The 27,053-nt window shown below is 53.5% G+C and overlaps 10 protein-coding genes across 10 annotated transcripts in view; 3 read left to right on the top strand and 7 right to left on the bottom strand.

Moving 5' to 3' along the window:
* Positions 1-24: 24 nt before the first annotated feature.
* On the bottom strand, positions 25-1,445 carry Z520_01143 (uncharacterized protein; the record flags this gene model as incomplete). The annotated part of the gene is made up of 4 exons (XM_016771661.1): positions 25-158; positions 237-342; positions 449-1,134; positions 1,295-1,445. The coding sequence occupies 4 exons, from the start codon at positions 1,443-1,445 to the stop codon at positions 25-27; spliced, it is 1,077 nt and encodes a 358-aa protein (XP_016636800.1).
* A 2,475-nt stretch (positions 1,446-3,920) lies between these two features.
* Z520_01144 (uncharacterized protein) lies at positions 3,921-4,880 on the bottom strand (the record flags this gene model as incomplete). The annotated part of the gene is made up of 1 exon (XM_016771662.1): positions 3,921-4,880. One exon carries the CDS (start codon positions 4,878-4,880, stop codon positions 3,921-3,923), a length of 960 nt encoding a protein of 319 aa, XP_016636801.1.
* Positions 4,881-7,451: 2,571 nt separating this feature from the next.
* Positions 7,452-8,752, top strand: Z520_01145 (uncharacterized protein; the record flags this gene model as incomplete). Its single annotated transcript, XM_016771663.1, has 2 exons — positions 7,452-7,482; positions 7,533-8,752. 2 exons carry the CDS (start codon positions 7,452-7,454, stop codon positions 8,750-8,752), a joined length of 1,251 nt encoding a protein of 416 aa, XP_016636802.1.
* Positions 8,753-10,138: 1,386 nt separating this feature from the next.
* Positions 10,139-11,840, top strand: Z520_01146 (uncharacterized protein; the record flags this gene model as incomplete). The annotated part of the gene is made up of 2 exons (XM_016771664.1): positions 10,139-10,901; positions 10,960-11,840. 2 exons carry the CDS (start codon positions 10,139-10,141, stop codon positions 11,838-11,840), a joined length of 1,644 nt encoding a protein of 547 aa, XP_016636803.1.
* Positions 11,841-12,199: 359 nt separating this feature from the next.
* Positions 12,200-16,734, bottom strand: Z520_01147 (uncharacterized protein; the record flags this gene model as incomplete). Its single annotated transcript, XM_016771665.1, has 2 exons — positions 12,200-16,457; positions 16,520-16,734. The coding sequence occupies 2 exons, from the start codon at positions 16,732-16,734 to the stop codon at positions 12,200-12,202; spliced, it is 4,473 nt and encodes a 1,490-aa protein (XP_016636804.1).
* Positions 16,735-17,399: 665 nt separating this feature from the next.
* On the bottom strand, positions 17,400-18,971 carry Z520_01148 (uncharacterized protein; the record flags this gene model as incomplete). The annotated part of the gene is made up of 2 exons (XM_016771666.1): positions 17,400-18,595; positions 18,746-18,971. The coding sequence occupies 2 exons, from the start codon at positions 18,969-18,971 to the stop codon at positions 17,400-17,402; spliced, it is 1,422 nt and encodes a 473-aa protein (XP_016636805.1).
* Positions 18,972-19,697: 726 nt separating this feature from the next.
* On the bottom strand, positions 19,698-23,298 carry Z520_01149 (uncharacterized protein; the record flags this gene model as incomplete). The annotated part of the gene is made up of 2 exons (XM_016771667.1): positions 19,698-23,159; positions 23,209-23,298. The coding sequence occupies 2 exons, from the start codon at positions 23,296-23,298 to the stop codon at positions 19,698-19,700; spliced, it is 3,552 nt and encodes a 1,183-aa protein (XP_016636806.1).
* Positions 23,299-23,649: 351 nt separating this feature from the next.
* Positions 23,650-24,709, top strand: Z520_01150 (uncharacterized protein; the record flags this gene model as incomplete). Its single annotated transcript, XM_016771668.1, has 2 exons — positions 23,650-23,808; positions 23,876-24,709. The coding sequence occupies 2 exons, from the start codon at positions 23,650-23,652 to the stop codon at positions 24,707-24,709; spliced, it is 993 nt and encodes a 330-aa protein (XP_016636807.1).
* Positions 24,710-25,031: 322 nt separating this feature from the next.
* On the bottom strand, positions 25,032-26,144 carry Z520_01151 (uncharacterized protein; the record flags this gene model as incomplete). Its single annotated transcript, XM_016771669.1, has 1 exon — positions 25,032-26,144. One exon carries the CDS (start codon positions 26,142-26,144, stop codon positions 25,032-25,034), a length of 1,113 nt encoding a protein of 370 aa, XP_016636808.1.
* Positions 26,145-26,723: 579 nt separating this feature from the next.
* Z520_01152 (uncharacterized protein) overlaps positions 26,724-27,053 on the bottom strand; it is a gene marked incomplete at both ends in the record, with an annotated part of 1,100 nt that continues 770 nt past the window's right edge. The window contains one exon of the mRNA XM_016771670.1: positions 26,724-26,944. Within this exon, the coding sequence (XP_016636809.1) occupies positions 26,724-26,944 (221 nt within the window). The remainder of the gene's footprint in view (positions 26,945-27,053) is intronic.

Raw genomic sequence — 27,053 nt, forward strand, 5'->3', positions numbered from 1 at the left:
GAGCCCGCTGAGCGCTCATAGCTCTCACCTGATCTTGGGCGAGATCAGGATCTTGATCTGGTCGTCCTTGTGGTTGACCAGCTCCTCGAAGCCCTTGGGGCCCGTGTCTTCCAGGGAGATGCGGCTGGTGACCATTTTCTCGTAGCCGGGGAATGCGCCTGTAAAAAGTCAGTATGGATATGGATGTGGATGTGTGTATGTGTATATGGAATGGATGTTCCATTGATTCGACTCACCCTTGGCCATCAGCTCCATGACCTCCTTGAAATCCTGCTCGTTGTAGCAGCACGAGCTCATGACCTTGATCTCCTTGAAGAAGAAGGGCAAGAATTGGAGTTGGATCTGCAGCGAGCGAACCCATGAGTGTTAGCGACCCATAACATCCACGCCTCTATTTTTTCCCCCGGTATGCAATGGGAGAGAGAGAGATGGAGGCAACAAAACTGACCGGCTTCTCCCACACGGCGACATTGACAAACGTCCCCGTCGACTTCAAGGCGTCAATCCCGTTCTCCAACGCCGGCTGCACACCCGCACAGTCAAAGACGACATCCACACCTTTGCCGCCCGTCAGCTCGCGACAGACATCCCCAACCTTCTCGGTCCGCGGGTCAATGACGCGGTCGACCACGTCCTTGGCCTGCTCCTTCCTCTTGGCCGTGGGCTCGCTCAGGATGATTTTGCCGACGCGGTGAGCGCGCAGCACCGAGATCAGGGCAGCGCCCACGGGTCCACCGCCGAGGATCAGCACGGTCAGCCCTTCCAGGTTCAGCCCGGAGGCCTTGGCCGCGTGGTGGCAGACGACCAGGGGCTCGATGACTGCGGCGTCGTCGAGGCTCACGTTTTCCGGCAGCGGGAGACAGTGCACCTCCTCGACCGCGGCGTACTCGGACAACCCGCCGCCTCTCCCGCTGCTGCCGCCCAAAAAGCCCAGTTTCTGGCAGATGTGGTCGTTGCCGGCCTCGCAGCAGATGCATTTCCGGCAGATGCAGTGCGGGTCGACCATGACGGCCTGTCCGACCTTCAGCTTGGAGCCCTCCGGCACGGACTTCAACCGGCCGCAGAACTCGTGCCCGAAGATGATGGGCCGCGCCTTGCCCGTCGCCGGATCGACCGTTTTCATCAGGACGGGTCCTAAAACGAGTAAAAGAGACTCATGTTCAGCTTGCGAGGTCCAGCAATTCCCTCCCCTCTTCATCTCACTTCTCCTCTGGTGGTGGAAGACGAAGTTGCCAGACCATCTTTTATAGACTCCCCGACAGCCTGAACATAAACATTTGTTACTTGAACGTACCGGCAGCATACTCGTGCAGATCGCTCCCGCAGATCCCACACCATTCAACCTCGACGAGACATTCGCCTGGACCCGCTTCAGGGACGGGGACGTCCTCGACGCGGATGTCCCTATTGCCGTAGAAGCGGGCTGCTCTCATGGACGACGACATGTCTTGTTCTTCTGTTTTTTGTCAGGCACGCAGGCAGGTAGGCAATGAGAGATATCTCGTATATAGTATCTGGTATAGAAACTCAAATGAGTCAATGACTGAGAAAGGGCTGGCACTACCTGCTGAGCGTGTATGTGAGGGGGTAATCGAGAGGACAGATTAGGCTTATAACCGGCAGTTGAATTGCACGTTTAGCAGTATCTGACGAGCCACCAGTTCGAAGTGCGGGCGGGTGGACGAGGCGTTACTTTTGTTACCTCGGATAAGTCACCGTCGACTTCTCCACATGTTCATCTGGTTCGTTGTCCACGCTGGTCGTGGTGGTGCTGCTGCGGCTGACTCTATGCATTGGAATCGATGTGCCGACCCGAGTCCAGGCGGACGGAGCAGTGTAGTGGGTTCCGTTCCATCTCCATCTGGGTTACTCCGTAGACTGATGGAGTACGGATGGAGTACCGAGTACGAGGGACATTTACGAGTTAGATTCGCGCGGCCTCCAGAACGTGGGGGAATACACGATATGCGGAGCAACAAAAGTCCCTAGACAAGCTGAGACGGTGAGTAACAAACTCCCCTTCCCTACCCTTCAGGCCGGTCAGCTGGGTGTTACCCGTAATACCAGTTCAATGTTGCCTATGCTTTGCATTCAGATCTACCACTGGCTTTTTCCAGGACGCTAGCGGGGTTTCACAGCATATTCAGGCGGATTAAAGGGCATCATCATTCATTCCCGCTGCTGCTATCCAGAATGCGAGCTTGGGACCGGGCATGGCGGCGTCGGTGAAAAGTCCGCCTCCAAGGGAAGAAACGTGTAAGTGGAGAGACAATGTAGAAAGAAGAGTGCGAGGCGGCGAAAGAGACCAGAAGGTGAAAATAGCTGTGATGATATGAGTTGTCCGTGGTATACGTTCAAGGGGATATCAATAAAACCCAAATACAATCAATCCTTGTAGAAGCTAACTCCACATCCGCCTCCACGCATAATGTTTTCCCTAATCTCGCTTCGCAAACATATAGTAATTCGTGCAATTCCAAGATGAGGTAATGAGACAGCACAAGGCTGGGTGGGCGATTGTTATGATAGGAGAGTGCTGATAACGGCAGCGACGAGCACAGCCGTCAATCCCCGAGCCACAACTCGAGGCTGAGCTGCACTGGTGGCTGAGGTCGTTTCAGATGCAATTGAGGCATCGGCCGTGCTGGTTGAAATACTGGACGAACCATCGCCGTCGAGAAATTCGGCGCCGCCATCACCCGTGCAGGTATCCCCAACCGGGCAGCACCCATATATACTGTTGTCGCCTTTCTGGCAGACCGAGGTCGAGGGGCAACCACCTCCGAGATCAGGACAGCAAGTATAATTGCTCGGGATGCAGAAGGCACCGCAGACTTTGTCGCCTTTGTCGCAGGAGGTCGCGTTTCCACTTGATCGACCCAAGAGAGTGTGTTCTGACCATGCAGAAGTCAGGAGCGGGAGGGTCCCCACCACCACCAACGAGAGTGAGCGCATAGTGGCGCCGTCTATGTGGGATTTGACTCGCGGCGGGATATGAAGTCGCAAGCAGTTGTCCGAGATATGGAGCGAAACGTTTCGCAGAAAGAATCGCGTTTCGAAAGGATGGGTAAAGGGCAGAAGAGAGGACGCTCAGCTGCGGTTGTACCGGGTAGCTCAGGAAGAAAGGCAACGAAAAAGTTATTCGAAAATGACAACAACAAAAGTGTTTAGAAATGGACGGCTAGGAAAATGGGAAGTAAACCGCGTCATTTAAGGGTTTGAAGATGCGGATATGCACTCGATTGGAGAGCCAAGCGGGCAACTTCACATCCAGACTGAGAGGCTGGCGATCCTGGCAACAGGAACCACTTGAGATCAGTCCACTGAATCCTGACAGGCGGAGCGGAGGAGACAAGAGTTGATGCCGAGCGTCCAACCTCATTCTCGTTCGTGCGAAACTTTGCGAAATGAGCATCTTCCAAGAGACAAGTCGAAATTGCGTTGTCCAGATGCTCACGAGATGAATGTCACGGCGCGTTTCGAAGTCAGGCTGGGCGATGCTGGGGGAAGACGAGGGGGGGGCCAATGAAGACGACGGAGGCTGTATGCAACCTTCCCATAGCTACCGAGAGGCCGGGGGACAAAGGCATCTCGGGAGCGAGAGACCCAGTGGTGAACGACCTTCTCTTGTGCTCCGTATCTGGTATCTCGAGAAGGAAAACATTGTTGGGGGCAGCATTGAGGGAGGAGCAGGAGAACAGGAGACGACAAGAAGAAGAACAAGAAGAACAAGAAGAGCGGATCGCATGCCAAGCGGCAATGGCCCAGAGCAAAAGTAGTCTAGTGGCTTGGCACTCAGGGGCTGGTTCTCCACCGTCATTTCACTAATCACCTGACCGTCATTCACTTCAGGTCTCTCTGACCAGCGACCACTAGGACAACAACCTGGCGAGCTGGAACCCAGAGTCATCTACCTCGTACTATCCTAAATCCTCTGAATCTCCATGAAAACGAAATGTCAACCCCATGAGATCACCCTGCCTTGTGAAAATGCGGCATCGTACAACTTCATACTTGTCCGTCTCGTAAAACCGCAGCGCATCCTCCTCATCTCGGGACCGAACGAGGAACGCGCTTCCCAACACTTTGGCCGTTCCTGGCGAGTCCACGAGCGCCTTGTATTTCCCTGACCAGAGTCGAACTTCACCACCTCCGATATGGGCTGGTACAAGAGAAGGTTCTGTGTCCAAGTTGAGGTGGTGTTTGAGGACCTCGGGATCGCCCAGGGTACCGTAAAAGAAATACCACACCGGATATTCGTCCTGCAATGGCCGAGGGATGTCCTTTGGGTCGTCTAGTCGGTTTTGAGGCATTGTCGAGTCCCGCCCAAGGGTCGGGGCGATGCTCTGTGTGCAGAGACTCTTCTTCGCCTTTGTCAAGCGAACAATAGTAGGTTGGTAGTCGCTATGGTGCTCTGCGACCCAGTCAAGCAGCTTCGCTCGCGTCGCGCCATCGATCTGGCAGAAATCTGCTTGTCCATCTTCACCTGCTCCTGTCGCCACTGATGGAGCCTCCTTTAGGCCGACAGCATCCTTGATCTTCTCTGGGGAGTCGAGCGGCCCCCTGAGCTGCACGATGAACGTGCCCGACACAGTTGGGGCGGCAGTTGAGCCGCGGGCTTGTTGCCGATTTTTGAGCGCATACTCGTATGCTTCACGGTCGTATCCTTCCGCCTCTTTTTGGGATCGAACTGTAGCCCACAGTTCATCAGATATCCTAGTCCTGGAATAGTCGCTCCGGTACTCTTCCATTCGGCGAACGGCCTCTGCCCTGCCGTAGCCAAATAACCGCTGCCATCTTGCAATGTCGGCTTCTGATGTCGTGTCTTTTACATCTGAAATATTGAGAGCCATGCTCTCGAGTTCGGCGAGGAGGTCCATCGTGGTTCTTCCACTGTTCACCTTCAATGTGGAGACAAGCAGTGCTTTGTCACAGCCAGGGTTTAGTGGCAGAAATGGAAGATGCAGGTAAGGCTGGTAAGGATGTGAAAAAACGCAGAAGCTGGCAAAGAGCAGGTAATTTCGCAACCTTCAGAACTGGTCAAGCAGCTGATATCTCACACCATGTAAAGAGATGAGCTTGCACAGATAAAAGTTGGCGTGGATGGACGGCGACAGTTGAGGTCCTCAACGCGAAACCTTGTCCCAAACTCTCGACGCGTTCTGCCACTGACGGACACCCTACGCCAGACCCGCCAACATCTCTGAGGCCCCGACATTTTCATCGGCTTGCAAAAATCTTTGAAGTCGGTGCAAGCTTCAGTCGAGTTTCGAGCAGAGGAAAGGACCAGAAATGGAGGTGTCCTTGGTGTTTGGGAGATCTTGGTGCTCCAAGATGTCTGGTTGCACCCATACCGAAAAGCTCTTCCTCCGAAGTCAGCTCCAGAGGGTAGCCCAGTCTTCTGACGGCGCAGATCGTGCGAAGGGAAAGGGTGCTACGCCCCATTTCAGCCTCATACACTCGAGCGGCCTGGTTGCTCACCCTGTCTCGTATCATCTCGCCATCTGGGTCGACACTTGACCACTTCGAGTAGGCTGCCACACCCAACCTCCGCTCCCACGGTGGACAACCTCTGTCAATCACAAGATTTCGCAGAGAGCTGAATTCAGAAATTACGGTGACCCACGGGGTGAGAATGCAAGTCCTAGATTCTGGTTCGAGCTCTCAAGGACTCGGCGAAACCATACCCAATTTAATATTACACAATAACAGCAACGAGACCAGTAAAACAGTGCAGATAACATGCTCCTCGCCCATCCCTATCAGTACAACTCAAATCTTACAGTCTCAGCAACCCCCAAGATGCCCAACGCTCTACAAGCGCCCCAAAAAGTGCAAAAGGGAAAAAGGAACCAAAATACCCCTCCACGAGCGCATCCACGTCGGCGGCGCCAACCATGGCCCACACCCTCACGCCTCCTCATAACCACTGTCGGCCGCGTCCTATTGTGTTGTGAGCATGGAAAAAGCTGTGGTCGCGGGGGAGGTCGCGGAAAGGGTCCAAAGGGTGTCGGCTTGCGACGAGACTTACATCCAGAGCCTGGTTCACCAACGCATCGGCTTCTCGATTCCACTCACGCCCAACCCTCCAGAACCGCACCGCTCCATCCTGCTCCAACTGCGTGATGGTGCCATGCAATTCGCGAATCAGGTCAGCGTGTTCCACAGGGGTGCCTTTTCTGGTCATAAAGCCATTGCTCTCCCACGTCCAGATGTATTCACCGAGGCTCTTGGCCACGTAGTCTGAGTCCAGTTTGATAATGATCTCACGCCAATCCTCGATTTCGCCTGCCTGTTTCATGCCTTGGACAAGCTCGAGAGCCTTACGGACCGCTTCAAGCTCCGCACGGGAACTTGTTTGCGGGGCACTCTGCGGCACCAGACCGTGTGTGTTGCGGTGGCAGTTGGGTCCAAAGAAGACCCCGTAAGCAGCTTGAGACTTGGGGTTATTACGATTGTTGCCGCGAGACCCTCCATCGACAGCGATCACTATGGTTCGCATCCGTGGTTGCCAATGAGCGCCGGGGTACGGGAAGTTGTAGAGACGTGAGTACTTCCATTTGGGGCTGTACTTGACAAGATAATCTGGGTCAAAAGTCTGTCGCCCATACCGTCTGGTCTTCTTTGGATTGAAGTTGCGACGCGGTCGATCCTACTGTCTTTAGCTGTGGAAGAGACCAAGCACGTCAAATTGCACTCACCATTTCCATGACTGATCTTTCTGCGATCTAGCAGCAAGCTGAAGGTTGATGAAGGTCAAGAAGCTGGAGGGAATCAAGGTGAAGTCCAGAAGAACTCCATTTTCTTTCCCGACTTTAATATGAGCTTCTAGAGTCACCGGCCGGACCTTGGCACTGGTGCCCACCCGAGATATCAAACAAATGCCAAACATGGCGTCCAGCAAAGAGGCAACCCTACATCAGTTTGTATATCTTGAAAGAATGCAAATAGCCGTCGCCAGCGCTGAGATGCTGGGGGATCTGTTTCGTGTTGGCGGGATCGTGCAGCGGAAAGGACAATTTCCGGATCTACTGTCCAAAGGGGGCTTTTTCGTGTTTGAACCTGAGTCCGCTCCGGTGGCTCGGTGGCTGCTTGCAAGCTGTAAACGTCCATATTCTGAAGCGCCTACCTCCGTGAGTCTGAATCTGGCTCTACGCCTGATCGCATATTGGATCGAATTTCAGAGCCATTTCAGAGCCAGTATCTGAAACGCAGCATACTGGAGCATACACAGAAATGGGGAGACGTAGAAATTCATGTCAAGGCTGCGGTCGGTGCCTCAGTCGTAGCTGCTGTTTGCCGTGTTTGTCTGGTTTGTCTGGTTTGTCTGGTTTGTTGTGTTTGCCCGTTTGACTTTCTTTCCGCCAAGCTCAAACCCGACTGCAGCTTCAGTGGAACGGAGGGAAAGTCTCAATGCGCGCTCTTCAGGTTGCTGCCAGAACCCAGCAAGCATGATCATCAGACAGTTTTGTGTCCGGCATGGTAAGTACAATTTGACACTAGCTTCCTTCGATTCCTAATGTTTTACCCAGGGCGGACAGTGTTGGCGCAGTCATCGCGGACAGTCAATCGAGGTTATGCAACAAGCATTTCGACAGACAATCCCACATTTCGACCCTCAGAACGAGATGCCAAAGGGACAACTAGAATCCCGGGCCACCCCGATGACCCCTCAAGCATCCTCGACACGATCGATCGCGCTCCAACAGCCGCAACGAGGCTTCTAGAAGAAATGGTCGAGTCGCAACACAAATCCATTCGTGATCTTCAAGCAGACATCAACGCACACTCTGCGGCTCGAATAATGTCGAAACCTGCGTCAGGCTTGGTATCAAGTACTGCGTCTCCTGCACCCACTCAAGATGCCCTGCCTTTCCGAAATCTAAAGGAGTTGAACCGTCACCGTCGTGCAATGCAGAGAGCTGCTCGTCAAGGCACGCATCTAACACAGACATATGACCCATCTACAATCCTTCGCCGGCCTCCAACAGTGGATGACCTCACTTTGCCCATGTTGCTGGCGAACCAGACCCATCTCGGTCACCATACCTCGCTGTGGAATCCCTCAAACAGTGGTTACATATTTGGCGTAAGAGACGGAATTCACATCATCTCGTTAGACGTTACCTATGCCTATTTGAAGCGTGCGGCAAAAGTGGTCCAGGCAGTGGCAGAGCGAGGCGGTATCATCCTTTTCATCGGCACACGCAAGGGCATGGAAGAGATAATTGTCAACTCGGCAAAACTGGCCGAAGGCTACCACATCTTTCACCGATGGGTTCCAGGTGCCCTGACCAATGGGCAACAAATCCTTGGTGATTGTAGCGTCAAGGTGGTCGACATCCACGACAATGAATTACCTCAGTACGACGACATCCTGTCCAGAGGCTACCATCAAGTCATGCGCCCAGATCTGGTAATTTGCATGAACCCGATCGAAAACCAAGTTTGCCTGCACGAGTGTGGGATATTCAACGTACCTACGATAGGAGTCATTGATACAGATGCTAATCCGACCTGGGTGACCTATCCGATACCCGCGAACGATGACTCTCTCCGATCCATTTCTCTCATCGGCGGTGTGTTGGGCAACGCAGGCAAAGAAGGGCAAAGGCTGAGGAAACTAAGGGCAGCGACGGAGGGGCAGGCAACGTATGATACGAGCGTGCTGCAGGATAAACTGGTTGCTCTGGAGGAGATGGCCGCCTTGGATGTGCAGCGAAACGACAGCGAGAGTGCTGATGCAAATTGAGACAACGAATCAGTGGAAAAGGTATGTCCTGCTGATCCTCTGACTAGCTAAATGGATTGCTGTGTCAGACACCTGTGTACAGGTTCTTCATATGTACAATACTTATATATTCGCGCCCTCTGGAGATACCAAAATTACACATACCAGGCATTCTGATCGCCGACTTCTCAAATTCAATGCCTATGCTCGCCTGCCTCTGTCCCATTCGCAGCTGGCCTATACTATGCTGCGTATTTGCAAAGTGGTCTGCTCAGCCTGCAATCCATGACCACTTGAGGTCTGCCTCTTACTGGGTCGCTCGCCTATCTCGGAAGCCTCGCGCCGAGCTCGATGACAAGTTGGCGCCATCCAACCCTGGTCAACTCGTTGATCAACTTGGAATTGCTGCTACTCGCATATTGATAATTGGCTAGACCTCCGAAGCCTCACAAAACAGCGCGCTGAAAAGTCACCCCTGTCGGCGGGTTTCGGCGTTCTTTTACCGATATTGGCCCCAAAGCAGCAGGAGTTTTTGACCTCCACCAGCCGCCTAAGCCTAAGCCTCGCTGGAGAAACGTTCACTGTGTTTCATATCTTCTTCAAAAATCGATCTAGCAAGGATTCGCCGTCCGGATCGGCCTCGTCGTCTACTGCATAGCCCAGTTCCACGACAGCAGACAAACGCTTCTTCCTGAGCTTAAGACGCCTGAACTGAGAATACCATCAAAATGAATGGATACGTGGAGCCTTGCGAGGTCGCACTATCGCGGCTTTTGTGAGGCTAGCTCTACACTCGAACATGTCTATTCGCAGCCCGTGTGCACTTGTGCATACCCCAGACATGCTTTTGTTCAACGCTGGCTCGAAACACTTGCCCCATTGCTCCAGGCGCCATTACCCGGTCAGCTCGTGGAAACAAGGTCATCGGTTAAAATTTATTGGAGCCCTCGAAGAACAACAGACGATCATTCCTCACACAATCTTCTTCGTTCCGCACTGCGACAACCCCTCTCTTTGTCCCTCCATCCGACCAGCAGCCTCTGACTGAAGAAAGTTATGGTTTGTTATAGTTATGCCTTGATACACGCTGCTGAGCGATGGTTTGTTCCTTTCAGCGGTCGGTGTGCCCTCTCCTGTTTCTGCTTTGTTTGGCTTGGTTACGGCCTCTTCGGATTGTAGCTGGCCTGCCATCCTTGAATATTATTGCATGACTTTTCTTATTCTTTTCGGGTTCCTTCCGTTGTCTGCCTTGCCTGGGAATTTGTGGATAAGCTGCATCTGCACTCTGCCTTAATATTTCAAACCCCCGACAAGAAAAAGTTGGACTCTTGGATCTGAAAGAGTTGTCTATGTGACCTCAATTAAGAGTCGCCAATCCAAAAGCTGTACGGGCGTGGCATTAGAACGATGCTCTTACCAACTGGTTACTGCCGGCCTGTCTCTCAGTCTTCTCACGGCTCCCTCCGGAGAAGAGAACCGCACAATTCAAATGCACCTGGTCAGCAGGAAGACGGACATCCTCATGGACCGCACGGGAAGCAAAATGGACCACCCAGCCCTGCTCCCGCCGGAGTCACTGAAGAGCCAGGTACCACAACCAGCGAGACCCCTTCAATCGAGACAACAACTGCGCAAGAGGTCACCGGTTCCCCAGATTCATCCGCTCCTCCAGCTCCCCCTACTGCATCCTCAAGCCCAGCTGGGCCTGAAATCACCACGCCATCTTTCATTCTCATCACCAGCGCATCAGGGTCAACGACCACTTACGAGCCCTCTTCTCTCGCCACGACGACTCCATCACCAGATCCAGAATTAACATTGCTGTCGACCTCTGTAACTTCAACCACGCTCACATACAGTCTCTCGTCCAGCACGACCGTGGACTCGACTACATATTCCCTCACCTGTGGCACTCCTGTTTCACAAGCTTCAGTTGCCTCCTCCGATACTGTGTCCCTAGCCGGATCGGCATCATCGCAGTTATCCACCTCACGCCACTCGATGCAAGTAACATCAAAGACAACATCTCGGTCAAGCATCTACCATACAACCAGCGCCACTACCACCGAGACGCCGTGGGGTTATCAAAGCCCGAATGGCACCGTCCAGTCCAAATCCAATGGTTCTCTATCGCAAGGACAGAAAGCAGGAATCGCGGTTGGAACTCTTGGTGTGTTTTCCCACCGTGGCTCTCCAACTTCTCGTTACTAACAAAACCGTGCATCCAGTCGGTGTCTCTGTCATTCTCTCGCTGCTGTATTGGCTCTATCGACGGCGCAAACGGGGATCCATCCGCCTTGGATCAGAATCAGGGCTTGGACGGGGCGGTCAGAGACCCGAATCTCCAGATCCGCGTCCTCCCCGCCACCGACCGTTCGACGTGTTGCCCGATGACTCTCCAATGGCACAAGCTGCTGGCTTGAATAATGTCCTCCCAGCCTGGTACCCAAGAGCACGACAGTCCCCGCCCAGATCCCTACGGTCGTTCCTCGGAGGAGCCACTAACCCGCTGGGCATGAACCCAGTGACAGCGCCAGTGACGACGACACCGCCCGTGTCCCGACCTAGGACTCCAACCCCGCCGAAATCGTTCGCGGCGTCCGCGTCATCGCTCTTCCTCCGCCGGCCTCGCTCGACTGCCACCGCCTCAACCCTGCACACGGACAGTATCTCCACGCGCACGGGGACCGGCGAGGACCAACAACCCCTGCCGGCGCCAATGCCCGTGCCAGTGGTCATGAGAGGTCCACACGCCCTGCGACCCCTAGTCATGCCCGCCTTGCGGCTTTACCCTGCTGCAGCACCTGCAGCTGCAGCCTCGGCCTCGGCCTCGACCTCGCTATCTGCAGGCGGTCAGGTTACGGGAGAAGCGATGCTGAACAGCGCCTCGGGGAGCGCTCACTCCCTCGCTGTCCCGTCCCAGACGACAACGACACACTCGTATCCTGTAGTGAGCCACCACCACCACCACCCGCAGCAGGAGCAGAGACACAGCACCAGCAACCCGAACCCCGGCACATCCTCCACGGACAGAGATAGAGATAGAGATCCCCGCTCAGCCAGGGCGATATTCGACCGGACCAAAGCTCGCCTCCTCCCAGCGAAATGAGGCGCAAGGAAGAGAGAACTTGACTCGGCCCTGCGCCCAAAGCAGAGCAAAGCGGAGCGTTCATTTCTATAGCAGCTTTCTGTCTGTGGTGCGGCTCCTGCGAATTTTTATATTATTGACCAGTCCAGGCCGGTCCAGGCCAGTTTAAGACCGGAGCTCCCTGAACGCGGCCAGCCTCGGCTCTTATGCGTATGCGTGAGGAAGCAGAGAGGATACTAGTGGCCCAGATATCGACATCGTTTCCTCGACGTCGTCTCGACCATACATTTATGCGCTTTTCACTATCGACAATCTAGCACCGTACTATCCTCCTTATGGACACCTCGAACAGCAAGAAGAACGAGATTCAAATTCGCCTTTTAGATACTCGCCCTTCTCGGCGCCATGGCCCTTAACATCTTCTTCCCCTCCTCATCACTCGCATCCACCCACGCGTCAATAATGCCGTTCAACTGGCCGTCATTCCTCAATCTGGCCAAAAACTCCTTTGCATAGCTATACCCGACCTCGTAGATCTCGTCGAATTTCCCAAACTCCAACGTCCCGTATGCTTCGATGGGAGGGCGCATGTATATGCACCCGGGCGTGGCTTTGGCGCGTTCCAGTGCGTCGACCGAGGAAACGTAGGCGAGACGGGCTTGGATGTCGGATAAGGAGGGTGGGTTGGGGATCGAGGAGAAGGGGTTCCAGCGGTTGAGGAGGGACCAGAAGCCCGAGAGGGTGTCGCCGTACTGTTGTGGGGTGTCGTCGTCCACGGCGCCGACGTCGACGGCAAAGACGAGGTCGGTGCCGAGAGATTTCATGTGTTGGACCGTGAGGTTGTCGATGTATCCACCATCCAGCAACATGCTGCCTTCATCGCAGATCGGCGGGATGAGGCCGGCCAGAGACATGCTCGCCCTCACATATCTCCACGCATAGCCTGAAGTGTGGATCTCGGCACGAGATTTGCTGATGTTTGTCGTATTGCAGTAGAAAGGCAGCCAGAAGTCTTCGATCTGCGAATCTCCAAAGGCCTTGAACATGCCGCGGTTGAACTCGTGGCCGGTGGTGTATGCGGCCGAGGGATACGTCAAGTCCAGCGCGAACCGCCACATGCTGCCCATGCGACCGGCAAATTTCTTCGCGCGGCCGTACATGGGCACCACGTCTGCGTCACGGGCATAGAGCGCTCCTAAAAAGGCGCCGATCGAAGTACCTCCAACAATGTCAATCGGGATGCCTGCTTCTTCGAGAGCCCGGATGACCCCAATGTGCGAGATACCGCGTGCGCCGCCTCCACCGAGCACCAACCCGACAGATTTGCCGCAGAGGCGTCTTGCAAGTCGATGCAGATCGCCTTTGAAAGGCGTGTCAGCCGAGTATAGTGGAGCCTGGCGGACTCGGCGAGAGGTGTACTTCTGTATCTCTGCTTGAATGACCTGGACACTTTGCTTGATCGCCGACCCAAACTTCCTGGGAGGCGAATGCGGCGTAGCCTCCGGGCTCACACGAAATGCCATCTGGATGTGATGATGACCACCGTTGATCCACATTCGGTTGCTCATCCATTTCCTGGTCAGGCCCGGCTGCGAATATCGGTCGACGTGGAGCAGGACAAGGTCCTTCCTGGCGGTTGTTTTCATTCCCAGAAGGAAGCGCTCGTATTCCCCAATGCTCGGTGAGCTCTCAGCCAAGCCGACCAGCAGAATGCAGTCTGCTTGGGAGATGCAAGTTTGGGTCCAAGGAGCATTCACGCTGGTATCTGCAATGTAGAGGACCATACCATATTTCTCTTCGAGGTCGGCCAGGTACTGTGACAGCTTCAGGCGGCCCATCCGATTGAAGGCGTGTCGACCGAGATGGCTGAGAATGATAGCTTGGTTCAGCAAAGTAACGCCACTTGGCACTCCGATCTGGCTTAATGCTGCGAGCAAACGGTTCCCGAACTCAACAACTGGGACTCCCGCTGTGACCGGTAACACCGCGATGGTTCGGAGGTTCAGGGTAGACGTGCTTGAGTCACTCAACGCGGCCCTCTTCCTCTCTTGACCCTTCTCTGTCAATGGGGCTTCGACAAGCGCTCGCATTCGCTGTGCGATCAACTTCGAGATTTGAATGGTGATATTGGGGTGCTCCTGCGCCAGACTGTTGAAGAGACTTCGCGGGAACTTGGCCAGTTCTGTGTCACGTATAGCGTGGAGGGTGGCAGGCCGGGTGCCATCAGTCATAACTTCCAACTCGCCGATGCTTTCGCCTTGGCCGTATTCTCCTGTCACCCGCATGGTTCCACCCTCAAGCTCGCGAACGGCCCTCAATCGCCCGTTCAGAACGATGTAAATAGCATCGCTGTCGTCTCCCTGGTGATGGATGACCTGACCGGCGTTGACTTGTACCCACTCGAGAGCGAAATCGATATGTAAGATCAGCCTTGGGAGCAGGCTGGTGAGTCGTTTCGCCATTGTCAGGAGGACAATGGGATACTTCTCGGCAACCCTTTCCAATGCGGAACGAGGCAAGAAACCCACATAGACGTCTGTTTTGGCCGTCACGTCCGTAAACGACCTGTAGGACGACAGTGTCCCAACGTAGCCAGCAATGCCACCAGGTTTAACCAGAAATAATGTCTTCTGCACCATTCTTTTGTTTTCCTTGCGCTGACCGGGGAAGCCCGCGGTCGACTGAGTTCGGGAATTGGAAGTTTTAGTTCTTCGAAGACGGGGCAATGCGTCGTCTCGCGAGCCTCTCCGCGACCGGTGGCGATCGTTCGGTTCTTGTTTTTCTTCTTTCTCTTCTTTCTCTTCGACGGGGATGCCGACATCTAAGAAGCCGTCGATAACATAGTAAAGACCTGGATTCCGTTCGCCTTGCTCAACCAAAACAGAGCCCTTTGGAAAAAACACAATCTCGACATCGTCCATTAGCTCGTCGTTCAGAGTACGACCGCTCACCGGCCCGCTGATACTGGTCGCCGAAGCCGTCACAGATTCAGAGTCGCCATCGGCCGAGCCTTCGTAGGGGTCGATGAAGCCAAAAGCATTGTTGAAAATCGCCGTTTGACGTTTTGCATCGTAGGAAACAAGCCGAGGGGACTGCTCGACCGAGACTGGCGCACCTCTCAAAGTCTGGGTTACTGATTCGCTCAAACCAAGAGCTTTGGCCATGCATTCCAGCACCGATTCACGAAACAAGCTGTCCTCATGAATGGAATCCTGTCTATGCGGGATGTCGTTGCCAAAGGGAGACGACTGACGAAAAGGTTGTGGTTCTCGGGTTCCCATCGGGCTCAAATCCATCCTGAACCCGTCAGGGGCTCCCATGCTCGTCCAATTCGACGTAGAGCGCAGGTGAAGGCTGGTTGGTCTCTGACTGGGCCTCGATGCGCCATGCAGATCACCGGAGCTGACATTTCTGTCACCCAGTCCCGGCCGTATAGAAGGCGGGGCTAAAGAAGAGACAGCTCCCTTTGCTGCATTGATCCGGGCTACTGTAGCTGCGTCCCGGCGAAGCACGCTTGAAGATCTCCGTCGACCTGCCGTTGGGTTATGTAGTGCTATTCCTTTCGTCCCTTCTTCGGGGCCAATTCTTTCTCGTTCTTTTGCAAACTTGTCCCGTAACCTGTCAAGGGCGTGGCCGCGGAGATGGTTGGGCAGATCATAACTGGTGTATTTATTCATCAGCTTCTCGATCTGCAGGACCTCCGAGGTCAGTCCTAGATACTGGTGTGCGGTTGACAGCGTCACTCGGTGCAGCCTCGTCAATATCACCTGAACTATGTGAGCGGTGGCTTTGGGGTACACTCTAGTCAAGCGGCGAAATGCGCTTGCTGGGATGATGGCTATTGTGGTGTCAACCACTGCTCTTGCCACAATATCAGGGTGCGCAGAAACCGAAGGCTTAGGTTTGGCTTGATGATTCTTATAGTGGCGTTCATCAAAGGCAGAACCCAGGGTCAGAGGTGGAACGCTAGGGAGCCTGGCCTTCTGCGCGTCGGTAAGACCACCAACAATGGCCGACCCTGGCGTCGGCGGATCCAATGTCGGGCTGGCAACGTTGGAATCTGGAGTGCGAGCGACGTGGTTGGTAAATAACCGCGTGCCATTGGGAATCTGGTCGTCATGGCGCAACTTGACATCTTCGGTGAACAGGGACAAGATTGAGAACAAAGAGGACATGGACGCTCCATTCTTGACTTCGGTCAATAATTGATATCCCTGATTGCCTTCCCGATATCCTTCGTCTTCGTCGAATAAGTCAATTTGACCAGCACTGGTACCGTCAGGCGTGTCTCTCAAAGACTTGACAAATATCTGGACCAGCCCGTCCACCACCAGACAGAACCCTTTCTCTTCCTCGAGCAGCAATGTCTCTCCTGCAATGAGCTTCCTAGTCTGCATCGTGCGCGTTAATTCGTGGAAGATGGGCCTCTCCAGGTATCCAAACACCTTGATCGCGCTAAGGAATTCGTCCAGGTAGTTGGCCAACCCTGGTTTCGAGTCTCCATCCTGTGTGTCTGGAAACAAGTCTATCTGCGGTTCTTTTCGCTGTGGCTCTTGAGGCAGGTGTGTATAGTAGTTTAGGAAACGATAGCGAATGAACCAACTGACGGTCGAGACTAGTGCGACGCAGATTAAGAGCCTTGCAAGCTGGTCAGTAGAGGGGAATTGGAGGACAAAACTGGTTGGGGGAAAATCACTTACAGGGTGGTGAAATTCATGGTAAAGGTCAAACTCATCGAGAACAGAGTGAACAACCATGTCGGCAGCGTAATTGTACAGAATGCTATGACCCATAACAGCGCATGTGGGAGAAAAGTCACAAGGGATATGAGGGCAGCGACGAAGCCGCCCGTTCCAGGCGACGATTGTCCATGTCCCACCAGGAGATGTGAACCAGCAGCAGCGGAGGCATTCATGATGGCGACCGAGCTCAGATTTGACCTCAGGCTCCTCGTGGGGGGCGCAGCGCAGGTGGAAGGGCTAGGCTAGGAGGGAGCTCAAGGGTGAGAGGTGAGGGATCCGAGGCCAGCCAGTGAGCACGTCACGAGGACCAGGCATTGCTTCTGCAGCTACTTGCCGGGCGAATGGAGGCGTTGGTCTAGCATCGCGGACTGAAACTAGTAAGAGGAATGAGGAAAATGAGGGTAACGAGAGTGAGAAGGGTGGTAAGAAGGAGGCATCAACGACCATTGTTGATCGAATTAAAAACGCACGTGAAATGGAAACGAGGGCTGCCACGGCTGCGAGGGTTCAAGCTTTTTGGGCGCCCGCCGACGATCAGATGTTTGAAGCGCTGCGTGACAATGCGGGTTTGGCGCAGGCATGGAATTGGGCTTGGAAATCTTATCCAGCGGGTGTCATCACGTGAGTAGGATAGCACATTTATTACATAAGCAGTCTTGGCATTCAGACATATACTCCCATATACCTTTTACGGCATATATCATACACTCAGATCTCCATAGGTATGTTGCACACCTAGTACCTACACACCATTCCTACAGTACGGGGTAGATCGTGGGGGATCAAAGAATACCCAAGTGACATCTCTGATATTAGCATTCACCAATTCCTGCTGCCCTCACCGGGCGGTTCTCTCGTGTACCAGCCTCCCCCCAACCCACACCCGCTTCACATTCCTTTCATCGCCATTCCACACCCATTTGGCCACTCGATCCTCCCAAGATTCCCATCCAAAGATGTCCACCCCTGTATCAGCTCCTCCGCCACTGGAGTCAACGTCGCCCATCACAATCTCCTGCGCATCCCAAAGCATGCCCTCCTCGAATCCACCCAGCCGTCCTTGCATGCCTACCACTTTGGCGCCACCCATTGTAGCCAGCCATAGCCCCTCGGCCACGCTGAGGTTGAATCTGCTATCACCGCCGTTCAAGAACCCAACATGCCGGCTCATTATGCAAGCGTTCCGTACCGCGTCGAGGATGCTGGGGCTATACCCGCCGCTGACATCTGTGCCCAGGCCCACCTCAACCCCTTCGTCCAACAACGTCCGCACCGGGCAGAATCCACTCCCCAGTGCACTATTGCTCGCGGGACAGTGGCTGACTTTTGTTTTCCGCTGGCGGATGAGTTGCATTTCTTCCTTGCTGAGATGGACCGCGTGTGCAAGGATTGTTCGTGGTGTCAGCAGCCCATGGTGATCGTACACCCCCGCATAACTCGACTGATCTGGGAACAGCTCCTTGACCCACTTTACCTCGTTCAGGTTCTCTGAGATGTGCGTCTGCACTCTGAGATCCTCCTCCTTGGCCAATGCGCCAAGCTGAGACAATGTGTCGGGTAGACAGCTGGGCGCAAATCTCGGCGTGATGATGTGCGCCACCAGCTCTCCTGAGGGATCCAGGTCTCTGCAGTATTCGATGCTGGCTCTTGTATTTGCTATCGTCTGCTCGGTGCTTTCGTCTCGATAGTAGTCCGGACAGGCGTCGGGCCGATCCATGCACACTCGTCCAATGTATGCTCTCTGGCCCTTTTTGAAAGTGATATCAGCAAGCAGATTCGTCGCCTCGACGTGAATGGTGGCATAGTATGATGCCGTTGTTGTTCCAAGTGAAAGGGTCTTGGAAACCACTCTGTTGTAGACAGCTTTGGCGCGAGCGAGCGGATCAGGCGGCTCAATTGAATCCTTGTACATAGGAGATTTGTCGGTGCCAAGGGATGATTCCAGGGGGAATGTGTATGTGGTTAGCCAATCTAGCAGTGTAGACTTTCCGAATATTCCGGCATTGGGGTATTGCGAAGCGTGTATATGGGTATCTATACAAGACCGGTGGTCAGCACTTGATCCCCAAACAGCGCGACATTTCCGGGCATGGTCCCAAGGTGCCAGCAACAACTCTCACTCTCTTATCCGTCGCAGACCAGGCACACATATGCTTTGTCAGGGGTTATCAAAGCACAACTTACCAATAAATCCAGGAAAGAAGAAACCATTCTCATCGGCCGTCACAACCGGCGCCTCGACAGCAAACTTGCTGATGGCATCGTTTGGCCCGTTGACAGTCCAGTCTGCCTTTTCTATAACGCCTCTGCCGTTTCTCCTGTCCACCAGCACGGCGCCAGTCCGTATCAGAAGCTCATCAGGCTTCGGCGTGGAGATGAAGCGACCAAAATAAATGCGTTTCTGGGTCATTTTCCGTCTATCCGCAATATGTGTCTGGTACTGGATTGAAAAATGTCTAAAGCTTTCAGAGACCGTGGCAGCATCTAAATAGAGGAGAAGAAGGATCGAAGGCAGCGACGAAAACAAAGCAGCTCTTGGCCCTCCTTCACGGTAGCAACGAGCGACGGGTCTTATCAGGAATACGAATGGAAGAAGAAGCAAGCAAAAAAAGGTGCCAGGAAGTACGAAGGTGGCAGCCAATCGGGGTGACGTCGATGTCGCTTACTGGCCGTCGGCGGATCCCGACATGTGTTGCATTTCTGCATTTCTGCAATTTTCTCGACTTGACCCCCAGAAACGGCATGTATAGTCTGGCATATGCATCACAAAGTGTGTCCTCTCCACAGATCTTCATCTCTAGGGTAGCATGCTGCACTTCAGGCCCTGCCGCAATAGATCGATCTCTCTTTGCCGACCACACTGTATTCAAGCATTTGCCCACTCTGCACAGTTCCAGGGCCTGACCCGAAGGAAGATCCCAGAGGAAACTCTAAATTTGCAATGTCACAGTCCGAGGACAGATATCAAGAGGAATGGGTGCGGCATTCAGAAAATGATATGAATACGAGAACTACCATGAGGCTGACACAGGCTTGCCAATGCTAAGATCGTTGAGACAACTTCTATCGGCCCCAGCGCAACCCTCTCGGTCCCAGCGACGGCTCTGGGCATGTGTTGCTGCCATGGTAATCATTTTCAGTCATCGTCGTCACTGTCCACGACAAACCCTCCCCTCATCACAGGCCGTCGTCTCGCGGTTGGAATGACATCTTCATCCTCGTCGCTGAGCTCTATCTCCCCTGCTGCTGCCTTTGTCTGTGGCTCGACAGCTGCGCGTCCTTGGTCAAGCTCCCCGAGGACTGTCTTTTCATTTCTCGCATCAATTTTCGCGCTCGCGCTTTGAGAAGACATTGGGGTATCGTCTTCCTCCTCTCCCTCTTCATCACTATCCCAAGCGCGTCGTTGCTGTGATGATGCCGTCTCGGTGTGTTGGTCATCGAGATCACTCATGAGCAGATCGTCATCACTATCTCGGTCTTCTTCTGTCCGAGCAACATGCTTATTTCGGGGTCCTTTCGTTGTTTTCGATCGCTGTACATTGATGCCCAGGCCGGTCTGGTTTCGAAGCTCGTTCCGGATCTTCTCTGCATACTTTGTGCGCATCTGCTCCTCCTTTTCGAAGAACTCGCGATCCTTCTCCGCATCCGATTCGTCGTCACTGTCCCTGATATAAGCTTCACTCTTGATTTTGCGCCGCCTATCCATTGCAGCTGCTCGTCGCGCTGCTCTTCTTGCGGCTGCCAGTCCCTCGTCAATGTCATCTTCACCATCATCCTCCTCGCCTCGCTTTCTTTTGCGCCTCGCTCGGAGTTCAGCGATGGCATCTTTGCTTCTCTTTTTGCGCGGATTATCCGGAAAGAGAAACTCCTCTTCGCCTTCAGAATCATCAAGGAATGTGCCGCGCAGTGCGTCGTCCTCATCGTCCTGACTCATCTTCTCCTTGTTCCTTGCACGGCGGATCATATCTTCGGCTTCTTCGTTCTCGTCCTCCCCCTGCCACGGTGTCTGTTCGTAATGTTCTATTGCGGCTTTGTGCTCTGAAAGCTGTCCAGCGGATATGTGTCCAGGGATGATCCAGCCCGCTCCAAGCACGTTTTCGTCTCCGAGCATTTCGAAGTCAACGAGGCGCATCAACAACTTCAGTTTTCCGTTCTTGAACATTGCCATTTTAATGTCCTCCGACGAAGGATGCACTGTGATGTATGATGGCTTGCCAACATCAACATTTTCGGGGCTATCCTCACCATCCTTTTGCGCGGCCTCGACGATTGCCGCTCTCCGTGTCTCGGCTTCTGCTTCCCAAGCATGTCTTTCGTCGAAGGCATTTCCCAACATGGTTTTGACCCATCGCACAAGGTCTGTCTTGCCGTCTTTCAGCAGAGCGGTGACAACAATGCCGATCTGCTCTTTCACATCTCTTCCGGGCGCCGGCCTGACTTCTAGCTCTGCAGGAGCACGACTTGTTGCCATTGTCTGTTTCTCCTGACCGTACTCCAGATAGTACAATGTCGAGTTGATTTTACTGAATAGCATTTCCACTATCAGCTCCGGCCTCTGATCGATCTTCTTGAACATTTTCTTGAACACTTGTCTGGCAAACTCGGACCATTCCTTGTACATCGCATGCTTCCTGTCAAGGCCCTCCGGACCATTGATCATCTTGTTGAATAGAGCGATAATGTCGATGCGATAAAGGAGGACAGCCAGATCCTGCTTGAATGCCACTCGGTAGAAGAATCGATGGGCACGTTTGAGTTGTTCCATGCTAAGATCTCGGTATAAGGTGGTAAGAGAGACAAAGGTGTTGACTGAATTCTGGGTGGAGAATTTTGCTGCGAATCGGTTGAAATCGAACTTTCGTTCCTTGGAGACTTGAACAACGTCCGCAATGTCTTCGTTTTCCGACACCTCGTCATCTGCACCAGGATCATCGCCAGGTTGAGCCAGTTTTTTCATTTCCTCCTTCCGCTTCTTCTTCGCTCTGCGACGAGAGCGTATCTGCAGGTCGACATTCTCCTTCGAATATCTCTCCAGCATGCGTAAAAAGACGTGAGAGAGCTCGGTGCAGGCATCGAGATAACCAAAACCTTGATCCTTGTAGCCTCTCAGGATTTCTACAACCCGATCATGCGTTGTTTCCTCGTAGAATATTCGGTTCTGGATGTTGTCTGCGATTTCTTGATCCTCCTCCAAAGGGCTCTGTGCCATTTCTTGGACTGTAAGCAAAATCTGAGTGAAGCATCGCATGCAGGCATTCAAGTCCTGCCACTCTTTGTTATCCAAAGACACTTGCATGAATCGATTCAGCATGATGAATGACTCCTGATTGAGAACAGCTGCAACGATTGAATAACTCTCATCAGTGAAGTCGTCGCGGACTTTGTCTGGCTTTACCTCCTTCTTCTGCGTCTCCCGCCGGATGCGCTCGGCTTCGAGAAACCATGCTACCGCATAGAAAAACTGGCGATAATTGACGTCGGACAAACGTTCAGCTTCTCGCTCGATGGCTTTGCGGAGATGTGTAAAGAATGGATTGAAGCCAGAATCGAGGAACTCCTCGACGAAGTTCCGTAGTTTCTCGGCAGCAGAATCGGTGAGATGCGTAGTGCGGTCGAAATCGTGGATCGTGTGGTCAATGTCCCTGCGTTTCTGTTGGGGCTTGTTCCATTTCTTCGATTTGTCCATGTTCAATAAGGCTTGCTGATCGTTCCGGAGGTTGTCTTGACCCGAAACAGCCGACATCTTTTCTCCGTCTCGCTTCACCCAGAGCATGGTTCCGAATCGTCCGTGTCTGCTGTTTTGATGCTTCTTCGCGTCTCGATTCTTGCTTTCCTCCACGGCCAGAGCAGCCCCTAGATCCGTGATACCCTGGCTTTTTCTCTCTTGCTGGGTCATCCACAACCTTCGTGGGTCGACACCCTTGATCAAGTTGAACATTATATCCAACACAATAACGTCCTGCAAGTTGAAGTCTTCGCCCATATTTGAGCAGATGGTCAGAAGCAAAGCGAACACATCTTGGTCCCTAAATGCCTCTATGGTCGCTGATCTGGAGACTTCCGAGTCCAAACCTTGGCTGGGTAGATTGGGGATCTGCTGAATAACGGCGATATTGCGAAAGAAATAGAGCATGAGCTTGAGGATGCCTTCGTCTCGGCTGGTCCTCTCGTCTCTTGCCACGGCTATTGAAGGGAGACCAATCCGCACTACTTGCCGCAGAATACTACTAGTATCGCAGCCCAGGACTGCCGCTTTGTAGACGACTTGTGCTTGCTGAATGTATGGCGTGTGTCGGTGATGGTTGACGGTCATTTCTCCTGTGGTCTCCAGCGGCCATGTCAGGGGCACCAATACTTCTAAGCATGCCAGCGCAACTCGAGCTTTCAGCTTGTTCTCCTTGCCGTTCTCTGGCCATGAGGCCAGAATGGGGACTAGGTCTCCCCCAACGAGTTTGGCTTCTGCCAGACATCTCGCTACGTCGAGTCTGTTGTTCTTCTCGTCGTATAGCTTCAACCACCGCTTGAGATCTCGAAGACACGCGAGCGCATCGTCACCGAGGACGTAGCGGCCATCATCGTCTGTGCTACTCCCACCAAGCTAGGGGACGTTAGAATGTGTTGTATGTGAACTGCGGCGAGGCACATACTGCGTTAACCAGACTGTACACATAGGCGCGAACTTCAGGATGCACGGTCTGGGCCTTGGTGAAAGGATTGTTATCGTCGATAGAGTCCATGTTGTCAAGTCATACCGTCGTCGTCATTTTTGAGGAAACAGAAAGCTGACCCAGGAAGAGGCATGTGTTGGGAAGGAAGACGCGTCTTGACGCGCTTCACGCCGAAGACGCGTTAAGGCATTCGGGCGGATCATAGACTCTCAAAGCGCATGACCCGCCGCTTATCGTCGAGCCTCGGCCCTCGATAAGGGCCAACAATGATGGTTGGGACCCGCCTGGCCTCGGCGGCTGCTTTCAAGGAGAAATCCCGGCGTTTTTGCAGCTTTGAAGCACGTCGGCCACTAAAAAACCGGAAGCTTGGAACTGCGAATTCCTCCAACTCGCCATAAATTCTCTACAGATCTATTCACAATGGCTTCGTTGTCGAGGTTATCACTGTCCAGAGCGATGGCCTCGTCAAAACCTCAAGTTGCCTCGCAGAGGCTCGCCTCACTCAACCGTCAATTCTCATCGACGCCCGCATTGGGCTTCGAGGTGAAGAAGCTCGGCGTTGTCGGGGCTGGCCAAATGGTATGCTTCTGGCACTGAGTAACATGTGCTGTGTGCAAGTTGCAAACTTCTAACAACGAACCACCAGGGTCTGGGAATCGCGCTCGTCGCCGCTCAAAAAGCCCAAGTGCCAGTGACACTGGTGGACACATCCCAGCAATCCCTCGACCGAGGCCTCGCATTCGCCGACAAACTCCTCGCAAAGGACGTCTCGAAGCAAAAGATCACCGAAGAGATCGCAAAGGCCACAAGAGAGAGGTTAAAGGCCACCACAAACATGTCGGACCTGTCAGACGTGGACATGGTCATCGAAGCCGTGCCCGAGATCCCGTCGTTGAAGGAGAAGATCTTTGCGGAACTGGCCGAAACATGTCCCAAACACGCCATCCTGGCCACAAACACTTCGAGCATAAGCATCACCAGGATCGCGCGAGCGACGTCCAAGGACCCCACAGATACCTCTGCCTCGTCGCGGGTTGTGTCCACGCACTTTATGAACCCCGTGCCAGTCCAGAAAGGCGTGGAGATCATTTCGGGCCTGCAAACCTCTCCGGAGACGCTCGCGGCCGCCATCGCATTCTGCGAGAAGATGGGCAAAGTCTGTTCCGTCTCGGCGGACAGCCCTGGTTTCCTCGCCAACAGGATCCTGATGCCGTACATCAACGAAGCCATCATTTGCTTGGAGACGGGTGTGGGGAAGAAAGAGGATATCGATAACATCATGAAGAATGGGACGAATGTGCCCATGGGCCCGCTCACGCTGGCGGACTTTATCGGCCTAGACACTTGTTTGGCGATCATGGAGACGCTACATGCTGGCCTGGGCGATAGCAAGTACAGGCCCAGCGTGCTGTTAAGGCAGTATGTGGATGCTGGTTGGTTGGGCAAGAAGAGCGGGAGAGGTTTCTATGAGTATAAGTGAGCCAGTTTCGCCTCGGGGTCTTTGGACTGGCGACACTCCAGGTGGCAGGGTTTGGTATATTTGCGGATTCCACAATAGGCGGTTCCTATGCGTGAGATGCCCGGATTACGTCGGAGACGAAAATGGGGCCTTTCGTCAAAATGATCTATCAAAATGTATTCCTAGTGAACCTAGACCAGACTCCATCAGTCTTTTCCCCTAGACCTGCTTGTATTTTCCCCTCGTGGCCTGCCAAAGCTTGACCCCCCGAGAACAACTCCGAAGAAACGGGGACTCTGACCAATAGTTCGTTCCTCAATCATCTCGAGACAATGTCCGCCTATCATGTAAATTTCCTCCTCGGGACTTCTATACTCTCCGCCCTCCCCACCTTCTCTGCACCTGTCATCCGGGCATTGAACTCATCCAGCCGCTCCAGGGGCAAATTCAAGAGCAAATGCTTATTCTTCCACCTCACCTCACTCTCAATGTACTCTTGACTCGCTGGGCCGCCGGGGGGCGGAGGCGGTTCGGTGATCTTGGTGATGAGATACGCGGTGCTCGCCTCGGCAATGCCATAGATCAGCACGCCGAGCAGGGGCACTTTGACCATGACGGCGAAGGCGGCGGAGAAGCCGAACAAGACGCCGCTGCGGTCGATGAACCAGATCTTCTTCTGCTGCGGCGTGAAGCGGATGCGGTGGAAGTAGGGCTCCAGCAGGCGCGACATGAGACTGCGGCTCGAAAAATAGGTCTGCAGGAAGTGGACCATGTAGTGTTTGGGGATGATGAGGCCAGACGCGAAGACGATGCCGGCGGGAACGGGGCCGACGGCTTTGTTGAAAGTGTAGAACGAGGCCGCGGGGAGAACGAAGTGGCCTATCCCAGGGAGGAAGGTGAGGGCATAGATGGCCAGAGAAATGGCGGCGCGGCGGCCATATTTCGTGAGAAAGATGATAACCCCGTCAACAAAGGATCGTCGCTCTTTCTTCTCCTTCTCGCCATGCGTCGGGTACATTTTGAGAGTTGGATAGTACATGCCTCTCAGTGTTGCTGGGTCGTCGGATTTGTGCTTCTGCACATAAGTCGTGTCCACCCACTTTAGGGACTCCATGAACAGGTTGTCCAGCGTCGGGGTAACAGAAGCCATGACCATCATCAGAAAAAAGGGGATCTGGAGCACCGACTTCGAAATAAAGTCCAAGCCCGAGATGACCTTGTCGTCCCACGTCTCCTGGTCGAGATTGACAAACACGGATATGACCCATATGAGAATTTTGACAATATAGATCGGGATGTTGAGGATGATTCGGATGGCGAGCCCTGCGCAGACGGCAATCGCAGCTTGTCGGTAATGTTGTGTGGTGAAAAGCTCCGGGTTTTGTAGAGCTCGGTGGGCGCCTACAAAGGTGAGTTGCGCTCCACGGAGGATGGCATTTGGGTCAAAGTTAGACATGATGGCAAGTGTGCTAGACCAATAGGCCAATACTCAGCTCAGACGCTCGAATGATTGCAAACACCCAAGGGCTGTTCTCCGATAATAGCGGTGTAAATTAAAGCCACACGACACAAGTGAAAAGAAGGTCCTTTGATGCTTTGAAGCACTTTCGTCATTGGCGGGGTCGCTGACAAGGCTGGGGCTTGGCACAGATGTGGGTTGCGCTGCAAGGCTGCATCAAAAAGGAGGCCTCGGGGTTATGGCGTTCGAGTTACAGCAACATCTGCTTCACTACAGGCATTTTAAGAATCAAAGGCGTTGAAATATAGTAGCCTTTCCCATTTTTGCACTGAGAATCGAGTCGGAGCATATTTTTAAGGTAGAGCAGCTACATTCCTGCTCCCGGTGCCGGGATCATTGGGGAGACTTGTCTACCTTCGAGCGCACAGTGCTTTATTGGTAAATTAATTGATATATCGCTCCTAACCTTGAACCTCGAATTGTGTCTGCCTATCCATAGAATTCAACTGCTTAATATCAAATACTGAACCAACGCCGTTCTTGCTGGTTAGAATCCTAGTCATATACTGAGTACGCCTAATACTGAGGTTCTTCTCCATCCTCTTCGTTCATATCCATGAAACTGTTTGGATCTTCTTCCTCCCCTTCATGCATATAGTTCTCTGGATCCTCCTCATCATAGTAGCCTGGATCCTCCTCGTCTTCGCCGTACATGTCCATGAAGTTTGCGGGATGTTGATATGAGTGATTTCCACCTGCGGCCGCAGGGTGCGCATCTTCTGGTCGGGTAGGAGAGTCTGGAAGTGCGGGTTGGTGTGGCATTTGTGTTTGTGGGTCATGAAACCCACTAGTCATGTCGTGTATAGTGGGATCATCATCGGCCTCAGGATGCGCATCCTCTGGTCG

The sequence above is a fragment of the Fonsecaea multimorphosa genome (assembly GCF_000836435.1).
Source record: "Fonsecaea multimorphosa CBS 102226 unplaced genomic scaffold supercont1.2, whole genome shotgun sequence".
Classification (NCBI taxonomy): Eukaryota; Fungi; Ascomycota; class Eurotiomycetes; order Chaetothyriales; family Herpotrichiellaceae; genus Fonsecaea; species Fonsecaea multimorphosa.